The 26,436-nt window shown below is 42.2% G+C and overlaps 1 protein-coding gene across 1 annotated transcript in view; it reads left to right on the top strand.

Annotated features, from left to right (window-relative positions):
- The first annotated feature begins 5,305 nt into the window (after positions 1-5,305).
- The window catches only part of LOC145401408 (uncharacterized), a 205,482-nt gene continuing 184,351 nt past the window's right edge, over positions 5,306-26,436 (top strand). The window contains exons 1-24 of the mRNA XM_080273750.1: positions 5,306-5,411; positions 6,691-6,851; positions 7,302-7,405; positions 7,566-7,707; positions 10,374-10,526; positions 10,931-11,127; positions 12,068-12,209; positions 12,441-12,559; positions 14,793-14,924; positions 16,202-16,415; positions 16,791-16,924; positions 17,448-17,614; positions 17,923-18,096; positions 18,580-18,689; positions 19,497-19,652; positions 19,840-19,968; positions 20,385-20,572; positions 20,728-20,910; positions 21,445-21,730; positions 22,091-22,232; positions 22,974-23,147; positions 24,371-24,552; positions 24,722-24,868; positions 25,905-26,051. Of these exons, the coding sequence (XP_080129876.1) occupies positions 5,306-5,411; positions 6,691-6,851; positions 7,302-7,405; positions 7,566-7,707; positions 10,374-10,526; positions 10,931-11,127; positions 12,068-12,209; positions 12,441-12,559; positions 14,793-14,924; positions 16,202-16,415; positions 16,791-16,924; positions 17,448-17,614; positions 17,923-18,096; positions 18,580-18,689; positions 19,497-19,652; positions 19,840-19,968; positions 20,385-20,572; positions 20,728-20,910; positions 21,445-21,730; positions 22,091-22,232; positions 22,974-23,147; positions 24,371-24,552; positions 24,722-24,868; positions 25,905-26,051 (3,789 nt within the window). The remainder of the gene's footprint in view (positions 5,412-6,690; positions 6,852-7,301; positions 7,406-7,565; positions 7,708-10,373; positions 10,527-10,930; positions 11,128-12,067; positions 12,210-12,440; positions 12,560-14,792; positions 14,925-16,201; positions 16,416-16,790; positions 16,925-17,447; positions 17,615-17,922; positions 18,097-18,579; positions 18,690-19,496; positions 19,653-19,839; positions 19,969-20,384; positions 20,573-20,727; positions 20,911-21,444; positions 21,731-22,090; positions 22,233-22,973; positions 23,148-24,370; positions 24,553-24,721; positions 24,869-25,904; positions 26,052-26,436) is intronic.

Below are 26,436 nucleotides of genomic sequence, written 5' to 3'. Positions count from 1 at the left end.
TTTCCTGCTGGTGGCCGTGTTGAGAGGAAGAGGGGTGCAGGGTCGTGGTGCACCTAGGCCCACCTCGCTCGGGCCTGTTGCTCTCTCCATACGCCTCCCTGAGGTTTCCTCCTGGGATTGGTGTGGGGCCGTGGATCCTTCTTGGGGTGGGTGTTGCGGCATCTCTCCCTGTTGCGGCATTTCAGTGATGTTGACAATACTTGTTTGTTTGTGATGACAGCATAGAATATGTTTGTGAAAATAGAGTACTTGTTTGTGATGACAACTAGGTACTTGTTTGTGATGACAAGTGCGTACTTGTTTGTGATGGCAACGGAGGATGTGTTTGTGATTATGACTATTTGTTTTGTAATGCTAGGTGTTTTAGGGTCGGCTTCCCGTCCCTCTAACGCCTAGTGTGCAGCTGTGTTCTCTTTCTAGACTGGAAGCTTAGACAAATAAGAGAGAGACAGGACACAAAAACTCAAGGCAACAACCTTACATGTGTATTGCTAAATTCTACAGTGGAACGGGCAGATGTCACAAATACAGTTATGCTGGACAATTATAATTCTGAGGCTTAGATATCGGGTGTTAGTATCGCACAGGATACTACTCAGGACACAGTCGGGTATGGTGAATAGCACTTAGGGCAGAGAAGCTGAACACTATTATTTTGGGAAAGTCTAGGTTCTGTATACTGATGGATTTTGTGGCACTATTTTCACTGCTGGGAGGCTAACTGGTTTGTCGGTCGGGTCATTAATTATTACTCTTGCACTGGGGCCTCCGTATGATCTTAATGTGAGGCGGTGTCACTATCTGGTAGCGTGTTCACTGAGACAGACCCTTATTTCACTGCCTTGCCGTGTTCACTGTTTCACTGTTACCTTACTTATTCCACCTTTCTTTTATATTATTACTGATGTTTCGTGCACTGACTTTCCATTTTCTGACACTCACTGTTCTACCCTTACTTCACTATGTCACGGACACTGTGCTTTCACTGTCACTCACTGTCGGGACTGGGCATACTGGCGGTCAGGTACAAGGGCGACGGAGACGACTCAGCCTCACTACTGTACTGATGAGGCTGAGTTCTGCCAGGGGCCTCTCTATTCAGGGTCCACGGGATCACGTGTAGGGGCGTCCTCTCTCGTCTGGGGCTACTGGTGGCGAAGGGTCCTGCACTTTCAGGGCTTGGGGCGGGTGTTTGGCCCTAAGGGCTGGGGCCAAAAAGCTGCCTGAACCTCACGCTCAGGTGCCTGACGGAGGAGGAAGATCTCCGGCATCGGAGCGAAGGAATGTCCGGCCTGGGGGTCCTGGGGGCTGTGGTCTCTGGTGGTTGGAGACACTGTCAGGAGTGGGCTGCGGCGTCGGCCTCCATCGGGGTCCGTCTGATGGGTCCTCTCAGGAACCGGCTGCAGTGAGAAGAGCCCGGTGGTAGTTACAGGGCCTCTCCAATTCTCCTCCAGACTGGGGTCTCCCTTCGGGTTGTAGTTTCGTGGACAGGAGTCAGCACCTGACGAAGAAGCGGCTACCAGCCGTCTCCTGCGGTAGGGCCCGGCTGCTGCCCGTGGCCTTCTAGGGTCACGGCTACCAGCCATCGCTAAGGCCCAGCTGCTGGCCGTGGTCTGGGGAAGGGAACAGCTATAGGCCGACTCAAGAGCACCTACAGAGCGGCTACCGGTGGTCTCCTGACAAAGGTAGGAGCAGCTACTGGTCGTCTCCTGACGAAGGTGGGAGCGGCTACCAGCCGTCTCCTCGTTACCTCTGGAGCGGCTGCAGGCCGTCTCCTGTAGGATGGTCGAGCGGCTACAGGCCATCTCTCGAGGGGCACCTTCAGAGCGGCTACCAGACATCTCCTGATGAAGGCAGGAGCGGCTACTGGCCGTCTCCTCGTTACCTCCGGAGCGGCTGGAGGCCATCTTCTGTAAGAGGGTCGAGCGGGTACCAGCCATCTCTTGAGGGGCACCTTCAGAGCAGCTACCGGCCGTATCCTCGTTACTTCTGGAGCGGCTGCAGGCCGTCTCCTGTAGGAGGGTCGAGTGGCTACCAGCCGTCTTGTTTAGAGCACCTTCAGTGCAGCTTCTGGCCATCTCCTGACGAAGGTGGGAGCGGCTGCCAGCCGTCTCCTTGTTACCCCCAGAGCAGCTGCAGGCCGTCTCCTGTTGGAGGGTTGTGCGGCTACCGGCCTTCTCAGGGGTGCTGACTGGAGCTAGAGTAATAGCTCCACCCTGTAGTTGTCGGTAGTCGGCTCGCCCGGAAGGTAGACTCGTATTCCTGCTATGGTGGCGGCGGGCGAGCTCCGGGTCATAGGGGCGCGCGGCCCGGGCGGACTTATGTCCCAGTCGCCCGGAGTCCAGGCGCTCTGTATATGCTCCTCTGTGGGCTCCTTCTGGGGGTGTTGGGTTGCCCTCGGTGATACTATACTGCATTTTATGCTTGTTTGTGATCCAGAGTAAGTTTACTTTCGATAACAGGAACTTGTCTGCTTATAATGATCGTGAGTAGCTGTATTTATGTTGAAAATTAGGACGATCGAGTAGATTTTTGTTATAGAGCTACCTTTAGTTCAGGTTGTCAAATTAGGTTAATATTGTAGAATAAGTACAATTTCGTTAATTCATTGTTAGATCAAACAGTTCTCTGCCGTATAACAACGATAGAAAATTTTACGTTTCTTTTTGGCGCGCGGCAATCTGATCTTCTCAGCCTCAGGGTTAAATTGAGCCTGGCTGGTTCACCCTTACCTCCAAACAGGTGTTACCAGCTAACCACCCGTAATGAAGATCTGAAGCTTCTTTGACACTTTTTCACCAAGCAGTAGGCTACAGGCACCAGTACTTTTGGGAATGTTGCTGAAGGCCAAGCAGAAAGAGTATGCTAGAGTTAAGGGATACATTGATACAAACATGGAGCAAAAATTGCCGTACTGAGTACAATTACAAACACAGCTGGGAAACAGGATACTCTACTACATGAGAAATAAAATTTAGGTCCCTTTAACAGTTACCCTTAAAAGTTTTCTAGTATAGCAATGAATATATTATTATGAGAGAAAATGTGAAAGGGAAACTTAAATGACTTCAAGAAGCTCGTACAAAGCTATAAATGGTGGTTAGCTAAACGAACTAGTTAAATCCAAAGGTTATTTAATGAGCAAATTAATTTAATTTAGACTGTTGATGTTAGGATATAATAGGTCTGATGCGTTTTCGTTAGATTGGGTTTGATTAGGCTTTGCTGGTCGGTTGTTGCGTCATGGGTACTTTCAGACCAGATATGTCAATCAGATTGGATTTTAGTTGCCTAAGTCACTTTCTCATAGAAACTGATACTGCTGCCTGAGTCACTTCTCCATACTGCAGAATTCTGACCTAGTGACAGAAACTGATATACAGTACGGTAGTTGCCAAGGTCACTTTTTTTTTATACTTTTGAATTCCGTCTGGGGAGCGCGGTAGCTCGGTGGTAGGGTGTCGGGCTCGTAATTGTGAGGTTGCGCTTTCGCGCCCTGCCCGGTGGCTGCCGTGCTGGGAGGGGTAGCGCTCTCCTGTAACCCTAGCAGGGCTATATGATCTGATGAGGTCTAGCTTGGGGATTAATCCCCTTAAAAAAAAAAAAAAAAGAATTCTGTCTCACCCATAGAAAATAATATAGTTGGCTAGATCACTTTACCATACTACAAAATTCTGCTCCACCCATCATTGTATTGTATCATTTCATAAAGATTCCAACATGCTTGCGTGCATCGGCCTAGGCCACATAATGGTGGCTCTCCATACAGCACGATCTCAGGCAACCCCCCTATTCATTTCCTTATCCCTGAGGTCATACTCTATGATCTCGTCCCTGGTCATTTTCAGTCTGCCTCTTGCAACCCTACCCTTGACGTTCACACTTCTCACTTTCCGCACCCATTTATCATCCACCAGACATTCCACATGCCCAAACCATCATCTCAGTATGTCCCTCCTCATCACAACGCCAATGCACTCCAGTCCCATCCCTCCTTTCAACTCGTCCCCCCAGTCCTTGCATTCAAGGATGCACTTCACATCTATGTAATCTGTCATTTCTGTACACTGGAACCTATGATTATCCTTTGCCTTTACTGCCCAGGTCTCACTACCATATAGCATTACACTCGTAACATGCAGCATACAAAGATCCCTTAGCACAGAGGGAGAATCCTCTCAAAGACAGGAGAGGCAAAAGCTCTCTGAACTTCCTTCAACCAATCTTTACCCTAGCGACAGAGCTAGCTGCAGTCCCACTTCCAGCACATAATATGTCCCCTAAATAACTAAACCCCTCCACACTGTCAAGAGACTCACCAGCAAGATCAATCCTTTCATGCCTGACAATCTCTTCTGTCTCTCACTGACACGCTGCACACAAGAAATCAGCATTATCTTGCAGTCAACCTCTAATATCACTGTATCTCTTATGCACCCACTTATCACAAATTCTGCACAACTTGGAGTAACTTCCGACTCCTTTGTGACAAATTGCACATGGCCACTCTCTCTCTGCTTTGACAGTACCACCACCAGCCATAGATATCATCACTTTGTTTTATCCACATATACTCTCAAACCCTTGTGCCCATTCCATCTCTCGACTTCCTAAATCTTTCCTCTGCCTGCCTTTCTTTCTCTGCCATCAACACCAAGTCATCAGCATACAACAATTCCCATGGGAGTCCATTTATTAAGTCATGTGAGTTTCAAGCACCATGACAAGCAACAAGAGGCCCAAGACTGACCCCTGATGCATGCCAACATTCATGGAAAACTCATCACTGGTATGGGTGCCTAGGTTGCTTTTCCATATTATAGAATTCTGACCCACTCACAGAAGTTAATGTAGTTGCCTAGGCTACTTTTCTGTACCCACAGAAACTAATATAGTTTTTCCATACAATATAATTCTGACCCACCCATAGAAACTAATATAGGTGCCTGTCCATACTATAGAATTCTGATCCACCCATAGACTCTAATGCAGTTGCCCAGGTCACATTTCCATACCATACTAAGCCAGAAAATGGCCAAATATTTATTTTTGGCAAATTATTATTTTTTGTATCTGAATTTTTCATTGTCTTTTAACCTTTCTGCCACACCTGCCATCCTCTCATGCCACACTGTTTGGGAGCCACTGGACTAGCTCTTAATGGTTTATATTAGATAATTAGTATGGTCAGGTTACATTGTTACATTAATTTGGTTATTCCATGTTAGATCTTAATAGCTTAGGTTAGGTAATATGTGTGATTAGGTTATTTGAAGTTAGGCTTTGTTACAGTACTTACTCTTACATGTGTGTGTGTTCAGATGGAGGTGGTGCTGATATTGAGCAGCAAGAGGAGGCTAGTGAGGCACCAGAGGAGCCACCAGAGAGATGTGCCCTAAGGAAGTGCAAGGGTAAGACATCTTCACTCCAGTAGCCCTGTGCTTTAATGTTACATGACAAAGAGTTAGACAAGCATCCTTGTTTTACCGTATATCTAAAGCACAAGACAAAGGGAGAATGTACCCAGCTTCTGTATCATTGCTGACAGCACTCTTATAATGTGGGAATCATGTTGATCAGATTGATCACAAGCCTTCTACTTTTAGGACAGGTCTTATTTACCCCAGCTCATTTTCAGATTATGTCTGCAATTAGTTTTGTCTGGCATATAGAGATGAGTGAAAATGTCATGAGTGGTTTTGGGTGCATCTCTCAGCTAAGTAATAAAATGGATTTTAAAATGCACTGGTACACTTACTTATTCACCGTGAGTGAAGCGTGTTCGGAGTTGCTTGTTTCACAGCAATTTTTGCTAGGAATGTTGTATGGCAAATTATCACGCTACTTGGCCATTATGAAGAATTATATTTAGTGTACAAGTATGAGGTCTTCAAACTAGTTTTAAATAGTAAGAAAATTCATAAAGACATTGCACAAAGCCCAATTTACTCCTTCCCCATGGCTTCTTTGGTACGATAATTTCATCTTTACTATATTCAAGATACCTCTGGGTGGATTATCTCAGCTTAAGGAAGGGCATTTCTGCTGGAGGATTCAAACACAACCTCCTTGACTTATTCACTGTAATGATTTCTCACTCTTATGTGGCCACCAAAAATTTTATAAAATTCAAGAAGAACCCCTTCACAATGAAGGGGTAGATTTTGTTCAATGTCATGTGTATTTCCTAACGTGAGTGGCTGCGATGGACATTACCTAAATATTATCCTGACCTAGGCTTTCTTTCTGTCACCTTCTGATGCATATTCTTCCTGTCCTCAGTTTAATTTTCTTCATCTCAATCATTGTCACCCCTCTAATACTTACTCTTCAGTCCTCATTTTACCTGTGTACCCTCTTTGCCACTTTCTTGCACTTAGTCTCCCAGTTCTGAAGTTACATTTATAATTATTTATTCCATTGTAATATAAATTAAACCCATCAATGTCGTGATGCTTTATTCATTTTATTCTTGCTCTAGTCAGATGGTTTTCTTCAGCTGAGAGTAAGCCTCATAATAGAGAAGTAAGTTTAGTTAGTTTCTAACCCCTTCATTACCGAATATAGCTCCCAAGATTAATGAAAATAATCTGGTGGCTGCAAGAATTAAATAATCAGACATCATCATACTGAAGGTGTTAAAGGATACTGTGTGTTTGTCTTAATTCCCAAATTCTTTTTTTGGAACAGGAGGAAGGAAGTTGCGGGTGGAAGATGGGCAGACGTACAAATACCAGTATGAAACGCACAGTGTGACCCGTGTGGCTGGCTCCTCTCCATCCAACACCTCACTTTCCATGTATGCCGGCCTTGCCCTTAATGTCCTCACTGCCTGTGAGGTGGAGCTGGTGGTGAGTATACATCATCACCTGTTTTTAGCTTCTAAACTTCTATTTTTACCTCACCACCTCCATAGCTTGTCACCTGTTTTTAGCTAGTCACCTTCTGTTTATAGATTATCGCCTTCAGTCATTAGCTCTCCTTTTTCTGTGTATGGCTTATCACCTGCTTTTAGCTTGTCACTGCTTTGTAGGTCATCAGCTTATCATATTGCAAATTTAGCTCATCATCTTATGTTTTTAGCCAATCATATTCTGTTTGTTGTTTGTCACTTTGTGTTTTCAGTTTGTCGCCTTCATTTTTTGGTTATCACCTTCTATTTTTCATTGTAGCACAAAACACATGTTGATAAAGTAGAATGGCACCTGTTAGATTAAGCACATGTTCATAATGTAGATTGCTGCCTATTACAAAATCACATCTTGTTAATAAAATAAATTGGTGATTGTGTGCTCCTTCAGGTGGAGAACTTTCGTGTGGAGACAAGCAAGAGTGACAGTGGGGGACGGGAGGAGACCATCTATGACACTGCCTTCATCTCTGCCGTCACGAAAAACCCACTGAGGTAACATTCCCTTTTAGCTCCAGATGTCACACTACCTGAGCAACAGATTAACCCTCTCATGGTTGGGACACTTCTAGTATTTTGTTTTAGCTAATTCTTGACAATTTTATTCAGTCTAGAATGATTCCTAAGAGCCTGAGAGTGTAAATCCTGTCACCAGATTTGCTTATCATGATGGTCTGGTAGAGGAGTTGTGCCCTACGCAGGACGAGCACCCTCATGCCCTCAACTTCAAGCGGGCAGCCATAGCTCTCCTTCAAAACACCATGGAACGCCTTGATCTCGACCACCATGCCCGTGAGGTACTGTTTATTCACACCACTCAGTCATGAGATATTGTATATCCATGCCATACATGAGAGACAGAGACAGAGAGAGAGAGAGAGAACAGTGTCGTAAGATAACCCAACTTGACCCCAAGATAAGAGAAAGGGATTGGTGATATTACTGTAAACATGTTGCTTCAGACATGGGAAAGAACTGTTTACAACCCCTTCACACTGATGATGTCTTGTGCAGTTTTATTCTTGTTACCTTCTGATCATTTCATGCAACATCAGCCTCTTGTTGTGCTTTGTTAATCCTTCCACTACAGGGACGTATTTGGTTTTGTTCTTGCTACAGCCAATTTTATTAAGTTTAAGAAGGCAATTTGTACTGATCTGTTACAACTGCCATAGTTTATTTATTTATACTGCTTATACTTGCTGCCTCCAGACCACGACACGAGTTGTATTTTGGGGGCGTTGCAGATTGATAATAAGGATGGATTTTTTTTTTTTTTAACTTTTTTAAACTCCCATGAGTGCCTCTGCATACTCATGTAGCCTACAAACAGTGCTATTTTTTCCCACTTCTTCCCTTCCCTTCTTCTCATCATTCTGGACTGTGGATGATCACCAAGTGAAAACCTCCCCTTTTACAGTCCTAGATATGCACTTACAGATATTTAGACAAATAGGTAGAATGACAAATACTTGTATTTGTATGCCAGTTTCATCAGTAGTTTTATTTTTTATTATTTTTAATGTTTTGTTTGTTTCCTTTTGACAAATGCTGAATTTGCTCGTGGTAAATTTGTTCACCATGTTTGAATCAACCCTCCTGTATTGTGTAAATAAGCAGGTCTGATCTGATAACAAGGGAGACATGAAGGCATGTAGGTCAAGCATCTCTTATCTTATCCCAGCACTGGCTTCACCCACACACTAGTTTTGTATATATATATATATATATATATATATATATATATATATATATATATATATATATATATATATACAGTATATATATATTCTGGTTAGTACTTGGATGAGTGACCACCTGGGAACACCAGATGCTGTTGGCATCCCTACGTGTCAAGTGGGGTTGGTGGAGGATTAGTGCCCCTCCCTGTAAAACAATTAACTCTAAGCCCTTGACCACCCCGTTTGGGATACATGGCGTCTGGCAATGGATGGATATATATATATATATATATATATATATATCATCATCATCATCATCATCATCATCATCATCTGGACCTCCTTTCCCACCATAGGGCAGGGTGAGGAGTAGCAATGTCCTATAAGTATATATATATATATATATATATATATATATTGAAGAAGCCTGTGGACACCCGAATCGAAGAGAGGGTACTGAGATGGTATGACCATGTTGTGAGAATGGAAAACATTAGAGTGGTGAAACAGGTATGTCTGAGCAAATTTAAAGGAGGGAGGAGACAAGGTAGGCCAAGGAGAAGGTGGAGGGATATGGTGGATGAGTGTGTGAGGAAGAGAGGTATAGAAGTCAGTGAGGCTAGGGGACTGATAAGAGATCAAGCTGGCTGGATGAATGGTGTGAGAAGTGCATGATCAGGGGCTTTGCACCCCTATATAACATGACAATGTTCGGATTGATTCTGTCGGATACATTTATCTGAAGCTACAGAATGTGGTGAAGGTTTTTGGCATATCAGATAGAGGCAGGATTCTGGGGGCTTGAATGATGAGTGAATGGAGGCATGGCCCATTGGACTGGGCAAACTTGGGCTGTCTGGACATAGGAACTCCTCACCCTATCCTAGGGTGGGAATCCTAGGATTTCTAAATGTCATTTATTACAAATTGTTTGGGGAATGAAACTAGAACTATTTCTCCTGATTTCAGCTAATGTTCTTCATTTATGACTCGGTCATTCTGACCAGCAACTAACAGTGCCAGCTTTATTTATTATCTTTGTGTTTGTAGTGTTTGGAATTTAAGTTCTTAACATCAGTCTGAAATTTTCATGGATAACTTAACCCCTGAATCATTCATTCCTTTCAGTATTACAGTACAATAAATGTGGAAATCATCATCTTTGTAGCTTTCTGATGTGGAATTCCCAATGATCATACATCAAGGCTGACTTACACAAAGTTACCATGGATATATATTTATATAGCCATGTACAGTCAGCAAAAGAAAAAAAAGTATTGAGACTCATGTTGTGCTGCACAGTTTGAAAAACAGGACGAAGAGCTTTGAAATACTGTATTGTTTGGTGCCATTCATTAGCTGTATAGTGTGTTTTGTTGTCACAGACCAACATAAATTTTTTCTTAAATCTTATTACAGTATTTAGTTAATGAGAATTTCTGGGCATACTGAAACACTGAATAATGTACCTCAGGTACTTTCATTGAAGGTAGGGGTCTTGATACTTTTTTAGACTGTAATGTGTAGATGAAGTAGAGAAGTGGAACATTGATGATGAGGTAGAGAGATGGGATGGCAAGGTATAAGAGTGAGAGTGGCATGTGATTAGGTAGGGTTGTTTGATGGCAGAAGACAACATGGGGGGAAGTTGTTCATGGTCACCCCCTCTGGGATGAAGGCATCTGACTGTTAATAGATAGACAGTAGTAGTACTAGAGACGCTTATAATACTGTGCCACTTTTTGCACACATGCACTCTCCAACACACCTCTTCCCCACAGACAGATGTGGTGGGCGAGTGTGACATCAACTACCGCGTTATTGGGGCATCAGAATCGAAACTGCGTATCCAGAAGACCCGTGACCTCCCCACCTGCACAACACGTTCGTCCACCACCTCTTTTGTGCAAGGGATACCCTATGACTTTGTTGGGGTCAGTTCCTGCAGTACATTACACTGTCATTGTCATTTTTTTGCATCATTTGTATCTTTTTGGCTGCTGGAGTGGCATATGTGGACAGTGTCTCTTAAATCTCCTGTAAAAAAAAAAAAAAAGTGCAATCAGTGTAGACATCTTTTTGACTGTATTCTTATAGTTCAAGTTTCCTAACCTGACAAAGATCTTTAACTTCTTAAATCTCAGTTTATGGCCAAGTGTAGTCAGAGGGAAGGATGAATTGGCAGCAGTAGTATTGGTAACCAGAGAGACCCACTTCTACCTCATAACAAAGGTTTATCAAATTTAATTCAACCACAATATAGCATTTATGTTGTGGAAGTGGCCCAGTTCCAGCAGGTGAGAACAAGCTTACCATAATGTTGTTATTTATGTTTCAGGGCATCCACACTATCCCACTCCTGGACAGTAGCAGCATGTGTGTGCAGGAAATTGGTCAAGGGATAATCCAGGGTGCCACTTGCCAGGAGGAGCACCGCCTCACTCCCTTTAGCTCAGAGCAGGGAGGCATCATCACCACTGTCACGCAGAAACTTGACCTTACATACCGCACATTCTCCAAAGCCAAGATGGGTGGGTTGGACATAGATTTTGTGTGTGTGTATGTGTGTGTGTGTGTGTGTGTGTGTGTGTGTGTGTGTGTGTGTGTGTGTGTGTGTGTGTGTGTGTGTGTGTGTGTGTGTGTGTACATACTTACTGCTACTGTTCATAGCAACCAGTCACAGTGATTTTAAAGGAAGCAGTCATATTCATAAATGTCCTTTCCTTTACTACTTTGTTTTGTAGTTAGAATTTCCAAGTTGGAATGATGGCTGGCCATTTAATTTAAGTGGTGATATGCTTTGGTGTAAGAGATGATGTGTGGTGGTGTGAGAGGGTGGTGTGTGGTGATGATTATAGTGGTGTGTGTGGTGATATGAATTTTGTGAATGGTGCTTTTTGGTGATGACTTTGATGATATGTGATTGTGTAAATCATTCTGTGTGTTCATGAGTGTGGTGGTGTTCATTGGTGTCTTTCAGTGATGGCTATAAGTGTGTGGTGTAAATAATTCTGTGTGGTGATTATGATAATTATGACTGTGGTGTGCTGTAAGGGGATGGTTGTGGTGGTACGATGTGATGTGGTATGTAGTGAAGGTTATGACAGTGTGGTTAGGCATGGTGTAGTATGATGTTTTGTTATGTGCTATTGGTGATGGTTATGACGATGATATGGTGTAGTTTGTGTTTGTGTGTATGTGTGTGTGTATCAGTGGTTAACTGTGATATGCTGTTTGATGATGATTGAAATTATGATGGTGTGGTGTGCTGTGCTGTGTGGCAGTGTTTAAAATTATGTTGGCATAGTGTGATGTGTGTGGCAGTGTGGTGTGATGTGAGATACTATGTGGTGATAGCTAAAATAATGTAGTTAATCTTTTGATGGTATGGTGTACTGTGATGTGGTATGGTTTGGTGGTGTGATGGGTTTGCTGATGATTAAAATTATGATGGTGTGGTGTCGCATGCAGGGAGGGTTGAAGCACGGACAAACCTGCTGTATGACCACCACAACCACCTGAACTACCCAGGTGATCAGGAGGATGGAGTGGATGACATACAACTCTGGCGAACACGGGCCAACCAAGTCCTTGATGCCATTAAGGAAAATATGCAGGTACAGTACTGTAATTGTTTTTGAAGAACTGAATGGCTAGGTGTATTTCTTTATTTATTTTTTGTTTATTGTAAATTTTATCCCATTGACTGAGTGAGTTTTCAAGAGGTAAATAACATCATCAAAGATCATCCACCATGAAATGCAAAGTTTGTATTTAGTAACCTAAGAATTTAGCCATGTAACTGTAGCTATTTGTGACCTATTGTAACCTGCCGTGTGTTGGTGCAGAGCGAGGGTGTGGCCACCAATGCCCCTAGACTCTTCTTGGAGCTGGTCCAAACACTGCGTCACCTTGACTTTCAGGACCTGTGGGCCATCAACCAGGACCGCCTATGGGGACCAGAACGGTAACACATATGTGCACACATCACGCACACTCACGAATAAGACATAGCTAGATGCACACACATACATGCCTACAATGCACATGTGGGCATACACATATATATACTGTATGTACAAATTCATGTGCACATATCCACAAATACAGTAAACCCCTAATTATCCAGCACCGCATTATCCGGTATACAACATATTCAGCGTAGCCAGTGGCTGAATTAAAATGGTATCTGGCAGTAAGCATAAAATCTTAGACTTTATCCAGTATGAAGGACCCTTTCTTTTGGCTAAAAGTGCATTATTATCTGGCATGAGACAGTTGTTGTCATCAAACAGCCAGCCATAATCACACACACACATACAAAAAAAAAAAAGTAAATAAAGAAAGAAATACACAAAAAGAATGGGGTTATACTGTGCTGTAATATAAAAGTGGTGGAGTGTTGAGAGAGGGTCAACAGTTGGTGGGTCTCACAGATCACAGGGTGTTGGTGGTGGGTAGGGAGGGGAGGTGAAATTGTTTCTGTACATAAAATTATAGTATACTTAATGGCACATTATAGTATTTATTATTAGGAATGTCTGTTTGCTGTTTTTTTGACGTGTTTAAGCATTTTGTAGGGATTAGACAGTGTATAAGTGTTAGGGTTGGAGGATAGGGGCCCCTAGGGGGTACTTTTGCATAATTCAGCATTTTGACAGTACAGTAGAAGTCCGATTTTTCGGCATCTATGGGACCAGGCAAGTGCCGAAATATCAAAATTGCCGAATTATCGAAAACCCTACCCACTCAGTACCTTATATGTTTCGGTGAACACTATCATCATTATTCATATCATTACAAATGTGTTTGGAGAGAGTACTGTATACTGTTTGATACTGTACAATACTGTAATGAATACAGTACTATACATGAATATGAAAAATAAAGAAATTAGTGAACATACTGTATATAAATGTAATGGTACAGTAGGCCTACAAGTTCACATGCACTTACCTAAACTTATAGTAGGTTCCTTATTTACATATGTACAATAGAAGGGGTTGATTGGAGTCTGCTACTGCTGGAAGAAGTCCACATCTTATGTGTACGCTTCTTGCTAACACCAGTTAACTTTCCACACGTGGAGGCCATTTTCAAAGCACGCAGATGTTTATACTGTTCACAAAACACGGCTGATCCACTCAGGTGTTACAAAGCTCCTGTCTGATGTTACGGTGCTTACAGCACACTCGAATAGTAATTTCAGAGGTATTTCGGTACGAAGTTCACAAAGCACACAGAAGAATCAAGAGAAGTCGGCAGCAGCACGGCAACAACTCGGAAGAATGGCGGAAGAATGGCGAAACAGATTCTCTTTCCCATGCTAGACTCACTACATGTTTGTCCTCTCTTTATGCTATAGGAGAAAGAGCTAGCCTCTGAGCTTCATGGCAGTGGTAGACTCGTTCCATCACTTTCACTATCTCACTCACTAAGGCGGGTAAAGGCGGGTAGCTAGCTGGCGAGCCTCATGGAGAATTTCAAGACTGACGAAAAAAATCGGAGAATCTGCCAAACCGGAGATTTTCGTAAATGGGACTATTTCTCAAAACTGCCGAAATGTCAGATTTGCCGGGGAATTGGATGCCGAAATATTGGACTTTTACTGTATCCAGCACTCCTTTGGCTCTGTTACACCAGAAAATCAGGAGTTTACTGTACAGGCATAGTATACATATACATACACATCCACATATCTCTGAAAATTTAGCAGGGTGACAGTTTTCTCATTCAGTCTCTCCATTAGTTTTATTACCGTAGAATTGTATATTCTGTATGGTTATTAAATTACAGTATTCTGCTTTCCTGTTCTAACTACGTTCTGTTTGTTGAACTTATTACTGTAAGGGGAAATATTTATATTGGAATTATTAACTGTTTGGTTGTGTAGTATAAGACTCAGTTAATATAGTTTCATTGGCACTGAAACTTATAAATACCAGCTTAGCTCAGTGAATGAGAACACCTAAGTAGCATACCGGATCACCTTGTGATCATGGACAAGACTATCAGAAAATCTTGTAAAGAAGAGTTGCCATTGTTAGACAAATAAGTTAGCTATAATTACCTTTTAGCATTCCAAGATGAGTTTGGAGTAAGTTGATGTGACTGAAAACAAGGATTGACAATACTATCAGTGCACTCTCTTTTTCTCTTTGTTTATAATTTTCATTCTACACCCTGACCCCCTCCCCCAGGTCTGTGTTTGATGATGCCCTTCCAATGGTTGGCACAGGTGGCAGTGTGGGTGTGATGCGAGACCTGATGGGGCAGGATCACAATAACATCCTCGCAAACACATGGCTCACCTCTCTCGCTTTCATACCCAGGTGTGGCTCTGAGGCTTGTAGGTAGCTTAAGAAACTTCATAGCTTCTGTTCCTTAATTATTTATATTTCATATGAAGTTAGCTATGCCTTTTTATAATCTTGTACATAACTGAAACAAACTATATTGGTATTGTACCAAAAATGTAAAAGTAACACAAAAGAGAACATCAAGGTGTAGTATCCATATATATCATTAAAGAAAAAGGTTCTTTACTGTGAGGTTTCCAACGCCACGTAGAATACCGTGTTGGGTAGATCCGAAGTGGACAGAGGTGGTCTATCTATCTATCTATCTATTGCCAGACGCCTCAATCCCGTTTGGGGTGGCCACAAACAAATCGCCTCCAAGTCGCCCTGTCCCCCGCCATTTCACTGCCCTGCTCCCAACTCACACCCCCATCCCTCATATACCTCTCCACCCCATCCCTCCATCTCATCCTCGGCCTCCCCCTCCCTCTTCCCCCCTCCACCTCACTCACATACACTCTCTTTGTCATTCTTTCACCCTCCATCCTCTCCACATGGCCAAACCACCTCAGTGTGTTCCTCATAACGCTTCCTATCACATCCCCATCCACACCACAACGCTCCTTTATATCCTCATTCGTCAGCCTGTCTCTCCACGTGACTCCACAGGCTCCTCTTAAATAACTCATTTCCACTGCTCTCACTCTTGACTTGTGTCCTTCCAACAATGTCCAAGCTTCACTTCCGTACGTTAGAGTTGGTATCACAATACTGTCATGTAGTAACTTTTTCACTTCCATGCTCACTTCCCTGTTTCTTATCACTGCTTTCAAAGAAAGCCCTTAACTTAGATTTTTGCTCTTCCCTCACTCAGAGAAACTAAGTTTTGTTTTATATGCCTTTTTGTATGCTCTTGCTACTAATTCTTCAGTAAGTTATGGTACGTTGTTAATTAAAGCTCCCATTGCTGCCTGTAAACCCTGTTTGCCAATTTTCCCCAGTTTATAGTATGATTTATATGAGAGTTTTGACATTAGAACACATAGAATGAGGACTGACAGTACAGTTCTTTCTCTTGCAATCCCGCCACTTCCTGTGTGCCTTTTTGCTCTTACCTAGACATCATTACAGTGATTGCCCACTCTGCTGGAGTCTGAGTGATATTTTGAAACACATCTGACATGTTACAAGGACTGACTGCATATTTCTTTAACACATCCCTGGCATGGTGAGGGTTGACTGTACATTCCTTTAACATATCACTGACTTAACAAGGACTGACTTTACATTTCCTTTTCTTTACCCCTCAGCCCTGATCTCGATACCATTGCAGCTGCTGCCCCCTTACTTGAGTTTGAACGGGTACATGCAGATGCTTTCCTTGGAGTAGGGGCTCTTGTGCACATGTATTGTCGGAACCACCACACTTGCCATCAAGACCTTGAAGTTCGCAAGGTCATGGATACTCTGGCCACTTTCATAACATCCAACTGTCTCAGGGACACATCAGTGGATAAAATAGAGGCAAGTTACATTCTTTGTTTTTGTTACTTGTAATCCTGTCCAGTTTATAGTGTGCATCACATTTTATGTGAGATATATGATTAAGATTATGATATGCTTTTCAGATGTATGTTGAGGAGAACATTGAGTGGTCTGTGTATATTGTTGTGTGTTAGTATTGTAGCTGGTTAATCTTTGTATGTGGTGCTGGAGAGGGGCACCTTCACATGGTGCAGCTGGTGTTACTGGGCACCTCTCTGTCTATTCCCTGAAAGGAGGTAAATGGACTTAAGGAAAAGTACAGATGAATCTGGGCCCACAACTAAAAAACAAGAACAACAAGAACAGGAACAGCATCATCTTTTTAAATTATGAGCCCTGGTGTGTTCCATGCAGGTACTGATGGCTCTGAAGGGTATTGGGAATGCAGGCCTGGCAGTGACAGAGGCCATCCCAGACAGTCTTGCCCAGTGCTTCCTTGAGGAGGAGAATGAAAATGAGATACGCCTTTGGGCCATCACTGCATTTAGGTTAGTTGGCTGACTGTGTGTGTGTGTGTGTGTGTGTGTGTGTGTGTGTGTGTGTGTGTGTGTGTGTGTGTGTGTGTATTTACCTATTTGTATTTACCTATTTGTAGTATACAGGAATTGAGCAATGCTCGTGTTGTCCTGTCTCCATATCCACATTTATCAAGTCTACCTTTACACACATGAATGTTTTTCTCATGCACCACCTCTTTGTCTAAGTCGTTCCAAATATTTAAGAATATACCTAATTGTGATATACACGGAATGTACTATGCTCGTGGGTTTCCGTCGCTGTTTCTCAATAAGTTGAATTTAACTTTAAACTCGTTTATGTTTTTAGACTGGACGATCTCTTTGTCCAGGCTATTCCATAAGTCTATACTTCTGTAAGGAAAGCTATATTTCTTGATATCCTTCAAGCAGCTTGACTTTTTCAATTTCATTCCATGTCCTCTTGTTGCTCTCTTATCCCATACAAACAGATCTTCTTTGTGCTCCTGATTGCTCCTATAACCCTCTCCTCCAGGCGTTTTCCATGTGATGTGTCGAGGGCACCACTGCAGACTCTATTTCTGGACCCACGACAGGACTCTGAGATCCGTATAGCTGCCTACCTGGAGCTGATGCGTTGCCCAGACTACCAGACAGTCAAGATGGTTAAAGAGGTCCTGAGCCATGAGGAAGTTAATCAGGGTTAGTGCAGAAGTGGTCTGGGAATAGTTTGACTAGTGGATTTGAGTTATTTTGGGGGGTTTGCAGTTTATTGTGTGTGTGTGTGTGTGTGTGTGTGTGTGTGTGTGTCTGTGTGTGTGTGTCCGTATACAGAGAATCAGGCAAGCTGTGCTCTCTTCCTTCCTACCTTTTTCAAACATTTCTGTATCCTGTTATGTTTTTTTAATGTTTTCTACCACATAAACAGTCAGTTCATTTGGTAACAGTGCTGTGAACTGTTGTATCTTCTCAGTAAGCAATATTTACACATGTTGGAATCATTCTTCCAGTTGGATCATTTGTATACACCCACCTGGAGAACCTGAAAGAGACAGGGATGCCCTCGAGAGCTGAGTTGCAAGGGCTTCTCTCCAACCAGGAAATTGCCTCCAAGTTTACCCCAGATGTCAGAAAATTCTCTCGTAACATTGAACTCTCCGGCTTCTATGACCAACTGAATGCAGGTGGGTGATGAATATGTCATTACTATGATGCACTGTTATATATGGCTGCTACTATAATTATGATTGCATGAGAGTTTGTGCCAGGAAGTGGTCTCATAACATCAAACAGTTTGACTTCTGTGACTAAGTGGATGTTGATGGGTGATGAATGTGTGTTATTGCTGTGATATGAGAGTTCATGAGTTCTGCCATTTATGGCTGCAGCTGTTATAATTGCATGAGTATCTGTGCCTTGCTTTAGTGGATACTGTTGGTAGTTCAACTTTTGTGTTCTTATTTTACTGTATCTGGATTCTGCTCACCTCATTCATAAGTGAGAATTGAAAACAGGGTAATGCTGTAGATAATGAGTGCCTGTATTAATTTTCTAGAATTAGACCTAGTATTACACAGGGCAGCCTTCTTAGATAAACTGTGAGATCAGGTATCTGGCAGTGGATTAAAAAATAAATTACATTGTGTGCATTTACTGCTTGTTGGCAGGAGGAAACTTGGATGCCAACATCATATTCTCCCAGCAATCTTACATTCCACGTTCTGCTACTTTCAACTTCACAACTGATCTCTTCGGTCACTCACTCAACTTGTTAGAGGTAAACTGTGTTGCATTATTCTTTACTCTTAAAAAAAGGAAAAAAAAAAACTTATGTTTGGCATTGTTTTTACAGTCTGTAGGTTTTGTATATCTTTTAAGGTAAATCGCTCATAGGATTGATGTGGATCATCAGCTTGCCTATTATAGCTATGAGTTTCAGTTGGTTGTAGGGGCAAGTTCTGCTGTATAAAATTTATACTGTAATCAGCATTCTTTTATCATGATAAAGGATAGTGTGATATATCTAGAATATAGTGGGTCAGGGGAAGCAGTTTTTAAATTTGTATCTATAGTCTGGAAAAGTATGGGGAAACAAATGAAAGTAAATCCAAACAGGATTGTGAAATGAGAGGACAAGTTTCAAGAAGATGAACAATGTCAAGAGTAAGCTGATGAAAATGAAAATTTGTGAACAATTTTACCAAATGAAGCAACTGACCAACAGGGTAAAACAATTGGCAACACCCATTTCTTCATATCTTACCTAGTACACATTCCTAAAGAAACCTTTACCTTGATATAATTTCAATCTTATTTACCATTCTTGTTTGTGATTGCCTTTTAGATGACACATTCCACTAGATACCATGATTTATAACTGTCTTAAACAGTGCAGTAACTGACTACAATATACTGGTAATTTTTTCCCCTTCATCTCACCATTTTTTCCCCTCTCTCCTTGCTTCCCTCCTCCTCACCTGCTTTTCATTTCCATTTCTTTTCCTCCTTCCTGTTTCTTCCTCCCTCCCCTACTTTCTTCTATTCTCTTTTTCTCCTACTTCCCCCTTTTTTCCTCCTTCTTTAGGTGGGAGCAAGGGTGGAAGGATGGGACCGCTACATTGAGTCAGCATTCTTCAGGCAACCCAGCTCCTCCTTTGGTCCCGTTGTCAATAACCCCAAGATACGCGAGCTCATCACACAGACAGGCAAAACGGAGGAGTACCTTCAGAAAGCTGCTGAGGTAGGGGAGTCAGATAAATATATTAAATTGTTTGGTATTATAAACCAAGCTACCATGACTCACTCTTAGCTGAGCGCAGGCATCCTGTGCTTGATGATGTAGTTGTGTTGCTGAAAATCATGATGTTAAGTACACATGTTAGAGAATATTATGTAACTTGGGTCCTAAACTATGAATTGCATTACAGTTGTCCTTACACATGAAAACATTTGGAAATGAGATCTACTACCGCCATCTGCATGGGCATGAAGAGGTGATGCGAGCCTTCAACACACTTAATCCTGCTGAAAGGATCAGGAGACTTAACGAGGGCAATGTGAGTACCCAAGATCATGTTTACTGTTTATGTGATAGTATTGTGGGTAGGGGAAAAAGAATGCTACTTACACATTGCCTGCAAGTTGTAGAAGGTGATTAAAAAGAATGGAAATGATGGCATGTTAAACATACCCTCTTCATAACAGTGTATGGATGGGGCAACTCCTGCCATGATGTTTATACTGTAATCAGTCAATCATGTGGCAGCATCATTTTACCAGCACTTGTACTGAAAGCTTGTTGCATCACAAGAGGATGTTCTTTCCACTTTAATTCTCCCTCCTAATGGATATTAATTTTGTAGAGTCATAGCTTGCATCCTTCATTGTCTGCATTACTCTTTTAGCCCAGTTTTTCCAGCTTTTATCCTTATTACCTTACCAGTTTCACCAGTTTCACTTTTCTCTCCAACAGGACATTAACCTCCAGAAGTCATGGCTGGCAACTGAATCAGCATACATCATTCCCACAACAGCTGGCCTTCCTCTGAACCTTTCCCTCACTGCCTCAATTGCCCTTGATGTCCATGCCAGTGGTAACATCAGTATCTTTAACTTCCTGGAGACTGGGCATGCTGGCATCAATGGATGTTTCAAACCAAGGTGAGAGAGAGAGGGGGGGGTGACAGTTTGTCTTTAAATTGCCATTGATGCTGTCAAAAAAAAAAAAAAAAATGTCAGAAATAGTGACATTATAATGATGACTTTGTGATATCTTTCATACTCTACTTTTTCTTCACCTGTCATTCCTCTGACAGTGTGGGAATCGAAGTGGTAGGGTCCATGTTAGTGGACGGACATGCGGCACAGAGTGGGGCCCAGCTGGTGTCCACACTCCATTCCTCCACCGTGGTTGAAGGCAGGTTTGAGATTGGGGGCACAGAGAACATCAAACTTGATTTCAACATGCCCAGGGACAAGGTTGACATTGTGAACATGAAGTGAGTACTGCGTTGTTGATATTGCATAATGTGGTGTGGGTAATGTAGTAGCTCAAGATGGTTACAATACTGTATGAATAGTATGGATGTAGTGTTGGAACCTTTATACAGTATTATAGATACTGTGGGAATGTGGTGTGGGTACCAGTATGCTATGGGATGTAGGTATTGTATGACTGTGTGGGCTGTTATTATCATTGCCTCCAACTCATCAGGAAATGACCCTAGCAGCCTGAAGTTGTCTCTGCTGCAATTCACCATTCTCCTGGTGAAGAACAGGTAGGGAATTGAGAGATAGTTGTGTAGCTAGACAGCTCCACTACCCAATTGTGTCTGTGCCACTTCATGAAGGCATCCCTTTTGAGTAAGAATGTATGGGAACTGTAGGAGTGTTGTGTGGTATTGTATTAATGTGGAAGTTTGTAGGAATAAAGTGTGGGTATTGTAAGAAAATGATAGACTGGCTGAGAGTGAGAGAGAGAGAATGATCTACTGTATAAAATCTTTAATATTGCCTTTCACCACACCACACAGGACAAGCCTGGTATTAATCCATGGGGCCACAGAGGCCAATGCAGAGAAGGCAAGGGAGGAGGTGGCTGGTGTGATCAATGACCGAATGGAGATGGTTGGGTGCTCACACTATGAGAGGCAGCTTGGGGCCAAGTTGTGCTGGAATGTTCAATACCCTAATGCCTCCAGGGTGCCAGAGAGTCCCTTCTTCCCTCTCACGGGTCCCTCACAGCTCCAACTGGCCCTGCATAAGACAGATCCAACTCTCACCTCATATCAGATTCGATACACCTGGGAACGTCGGCCAGTAAGTCACTTACTGCTGTTTCATTTCCTATATTTGAATAGTACTGATTTGCTTCTGAGCATACTGTTTAGTAAGCTTAACTTTAATGTATAGCCTGTGATTTATGGTTTTCAAAGTCATCACCTATTCCATTAAATTTTTAATCTGTAAACATTCTGGATACCACTGACCATGGAAGTAAGTAATTCCGGCTACCACTATGTTACCTGTATAATGTCCAGCTCAGAAGTGACCACTGCCACTCCATAAAATTCTTGGCACATTACCCTGTTCTGAATATGTTGAAGTGGTTTCTTTGTCACCTGGGTGTGTAAGTAGTAAGACGCACATGACACAACTGCAGTGAGTGTATGATTGCAGGACCATCGGACCTTCCTAATGTCAGCGAACACACCTGGGACATCTACCCCACGAGAACACAGCATTAGGTACAACATCAATTTCAGGTCACAGAGCATCGCCCTGAACCTGCACTCACCACAGACCGATATGGCAGCAAGAGGTAAGGATGGATCAATAGTAGTGCATATATGCTATACTTCAGCAATTTTAATTTGGTGGAGAAGTTTGTCCTTTTGCAGCAAATATCATATAACACATTGAGAGACTAAGGCAATACTGTAGCTCTTGATCATTTCTACAGCATTTCTTCATACCTAACACCATTTTGTAATGTCGGTTTCTTGTTACAGCACAGCATTCAAGATGGAATGACAGTAGTTTTAGCCCAGGTTAAAGTGGATGGAGCATAATACACAAAAAAATTATATTGTAATAAGTAGTGTCAGGGTCACAAGATGGTGCTGGAGAGGGATTCATTCAGAATGTGGCACTGTAAGATCAGGCAGTGGAGCTTCCTGGTTATATAAACATCCCTCAACCTTCCCCCCTCCACCACCCAACAGCAAGATGATGAGCTGCAGAAGAAGGGCAGCCTCAGCCTGCAGTCCACTGAGTTCACTTTCTGATAAACCTTGAGTAACAACTACCACTACTACTTAGCTTACCTGATAATTGTTTGTATCATTAACCTTTTAGTAGGTAAAGCTGTTGCACATGGGATTTTGTGAGGGTGGTACATAGCATATTGCCATTTGCCCACTGGCTTATGGTCATGAAGCTCAAAAGTCCAGAAATTAGGGATTGCCCTTTATAACAGCTTTTGAAAATGCCATAAACGATTACATAGACACTAGAATTTTCTCTTCACACATCCTTTGCACTCATTAATTGTCAACTGCAGGCCGATATGTGCTGACAAACCTGGAGCGGCGTGTGGATGTAATAGTAGACCTGAATGGGCGAGAAGTGGCCTCTCTAACTGCTGGCCACACCTCACATAGCAAGCTGGGTAGGGATGTAATCACACCCATCTTCACCATCACCTACCTTAGTCAGGACATAGTCAGTGTGGCAGGTAAGTGGCTTTGTATGTGTGTGTGTGTGTGTGTGTATGTGTGTGTGTGTTGCAGGTACAGTAAAACCTCTACAATTCGGCATCCTTCAAGTCGGAAACCTCTACAACTCGCGAAGGCTCCAAAAGATTCATTTAAAAAATCAAAATTCAAAATTTCCCAAAAATGCACGCGTGAGAGGAAGAGAGTCGGCAAAAATCCCCCCAACTCGGTAAGATGCCGAGTTGAACAGTAATGTTTAAGTGTTTAGTGTTTAGTTCTCCAGTATAGTACAAGTGATAAATACATTACAGTAATGGCCTTTATAGTGTTAATTGTGCTTTACATGGTGTTCAGTGACTAGTACAGTACAGTAAAGGTGTGCCCAAAACTGATCTTGAGCCCCCCTAACACCTCCAAAAACTACCAAAAGTCCTCCTCCATGCCTGGAATACACCCTACAACTGCATGGAATCATGGTAAGGCAGCTTTTACTGTTTATTTTAAAAACTTTTAATTTTTGTCCTTTTTTTTTTTTCCATTTTTCTTTTTTTTTGTGTGTGTGCTGGGGGGGAACTTCAAGTTCATCCCTACAACTCAGCAAATAGGCTAACTCGGCAAGGCTTGCACATGTATTATGCCGAGTTGTAGAGGTTTTACTGTATATAGGTTTCTTTTTATTTTTTGTGGTAGGTTCAGATTTATGCAGCATCCTGTATTCATCTCACTTAGCCAGCTCTTTCCTTCATTATTTGTCTTAGTTAAGATGACGTCAAGATAGCACATATTCTTATTTGTGTATATACAGTCAGCAAAAATATACTAGTACTCTTACTTTGAGTGGCACTCTGAAAGACAGGACAAAGTCTTTTGAATAACAAAACAGTACTATATTTTTTGCTTCACATCATTTAGCATGTATTACCAGTAATTTTCTTTTATGCCAGTCAGTAAAGTAAGATAATATGCAGTTAGCATTAAATTCTATTAACTTGGAATTCCCAGGCATACCAAAGAATAAAGGGATTATTACCATTGCTCAGGTTTAATTTCATTGAACCCATGTATTAGGATGCCACTTTTGTATATTTATCAGGTTTAGATTTATTCTGCATTTTGTGTTTGAGCTAAATGTATTTTGTTTGATATTTGTAAGTTAATGTTTATCGAAATATTCAGGAATGATGAGAAATGATGGAGTCAGTTTTTTTAATACTGACATTCATAGCGTTATAATGTTGCACAGGTGTGGTGGATCGGCGTCTAAAGCAGGGTGCTGAGTTGCTGAAGGTGGATATGCAGGTGAAGGGACTGGTGCCTGTTGGAGAGACTGGACGTTGGGAAGTAGCCAATGGTACCATCAAAGGTGACCTCAGTGTACAGGAGAATGAGTGGGCAGGACACTTGGATGCTCTGTATACTACCTCGGTACCGTATACATTTGGCTTTCTGTCCTATCTCTTAGTATTTATTGATGCTTTTAATCTTTTGGGACCTAAAGGCTCCACAGGTTAATTAAATTATCTTTGTTCTCTTAGTGTTATGGATATAAGAGCAGTTGCTAAGCATAATATACATGACCACCTTATCCTTCCAGGTATCAACAGGGGAAGAGAATGTCCGGATGGACTACAAGTGGGCCAAGTCTTTGTCCCCATCATCAGACATCAAGACAGATCTCAGCATGAAATTCTACTCCTCACAATTCCCCAACATTAACTTCAAAGGGAAATTACTTCGCTGGGTGAGTTGGGTACAACCTGGTTATGAATCTTCTTTCTTATCTTTTTTTCTTCATCTTCTTCCTTGTGTGTGTGTGTGTGTGTGTGTGTGTGTGTGTGTGTGTGTGTGTGTGTGTGTGTGTGTGTGTGTGTGTGTGTGTGTGTGTGTGTGGGTGTGTGTGTGTGTGAAAACCTCAGTATATTTTACTGATGGAGCATACTGAGTAACATAACATGGAGAGACAGGTATACAAATTAGGAACTGGGGGAGCATTGTGGTGTTGATGTGAATGTGTTGGAAGGCACTGGGAAAAGTATATTGAGTTGGTTTGGCCATTTGGAGATAATGGGGAATGAAAAATTGAGTAAGAGAGTGTATGTTACTGAAATGTGGGGGGGGGGGGAAACTGAGGAAGAGATGGATGAATGATATGGAGAGGTATTGTATATGAGTGAGGGGGCAACCTGATGGCATAGGAAAGGATGACATGGAGGTGATTTGTTTGTGGTCACCTTTTCTGGGATGAAGGCATTTGGTTATAGACAGATAGTTTGGTATTTTGCTCCTTTCAAGTTCTATTGCTACCTGTTATGTTTCCCCTGTTTTTATCCCATTTTCCAGTTCCAGCTGTAGGGAAAAGGCTGAGATAGTTTAGAACACAGTGCTGACCTGAGGGCTGCATGTATTGTGTTTATAATATATGTCAGAATGTTGATGTTTGTGTTGAGAATATGATGAGGCTGTTGTGTACCGGAATCGTAATGCTGAATGGGGCCGAGAATCTTCCAGAAGAGTTATCACCCTTATTGAGCACTAGGTATTGAGGGTATATTAATAGATAGATAGACAGAGAAGCTATTTTTATAATTGTATGGTAGATCCAGGATCTCATGAGCTTGAATGATGTGTGAATGATTGTTTGGCCCATTTCACTGAAGATGCTGTTGATAGTTTCTCCTTTTTCCTGAATCCTGCTTCACTCCATTTTTTGGTGGAGAAAAGGGTCAGAGTGAAGAGGATGGGTGACCAGAAAGCCTAGAACTGCATAATATTTTCAGGTTCACAGTGGATCACGAAAAAACAGTATCCAGCTCAACTTTGGTGAGCACTTTGAGGATGACAGCTACCGTGTTGATATCTATGAGGGCATCACCTATTATGTCAGTGACATCAGCACCACCTTCAACCTGACGACCAGTATCAAGGTGGGTTGGTTAACAAGGAGTAAGAACCCTTTCCTTACTCTTTTATCACATGGTTCATCCACCTTAACCTGGCAGTAAGTTTTATCATTTTACAACTTTTTCACTGTAAATCTTTGACAGATTAAGGCCATGCTGCAGCTCCATATCCTTGCCATAACATTTCATCATGAATACCTACTGTATACTGTACTATCATGTTCTGATGTTAAACTCTACTTGCAGCTCAGCATATTAGATGGGAGGATGGCAGTTTTAGGCTAAGATAAAGTAGGCATTGTTTAGGATTTTTTTTCATCCATCCAATGAGCAATCATTATTACCCCAGCAGAAGGATAGGGGACCAAAACAAAGTTTTTAGTCCATACGGTTAAGGCGAGTGGCACCA

The sequence above is a fragment of the Coenobita brevimanus genome, chromosome 6 (genome assembly GCF_032717465.1).
Source record: "Coenobita brevimanus isolate Jiangsu-jjx chromosome 6, ASM3271746v2, whole genome shotgun sequence".
Lineage (NCBI taxonomy): Eukaryota > Metazoa > Arthropoda > Malacostraca > Decapoda > Coenobitidae > Coenobita > Coenobita brevimanus.
The sequence above is the reverse complement of the archived record's forward strand: the minus strand, read 5'-3'. Positions and strand labels throughout refer to the sequence as shown.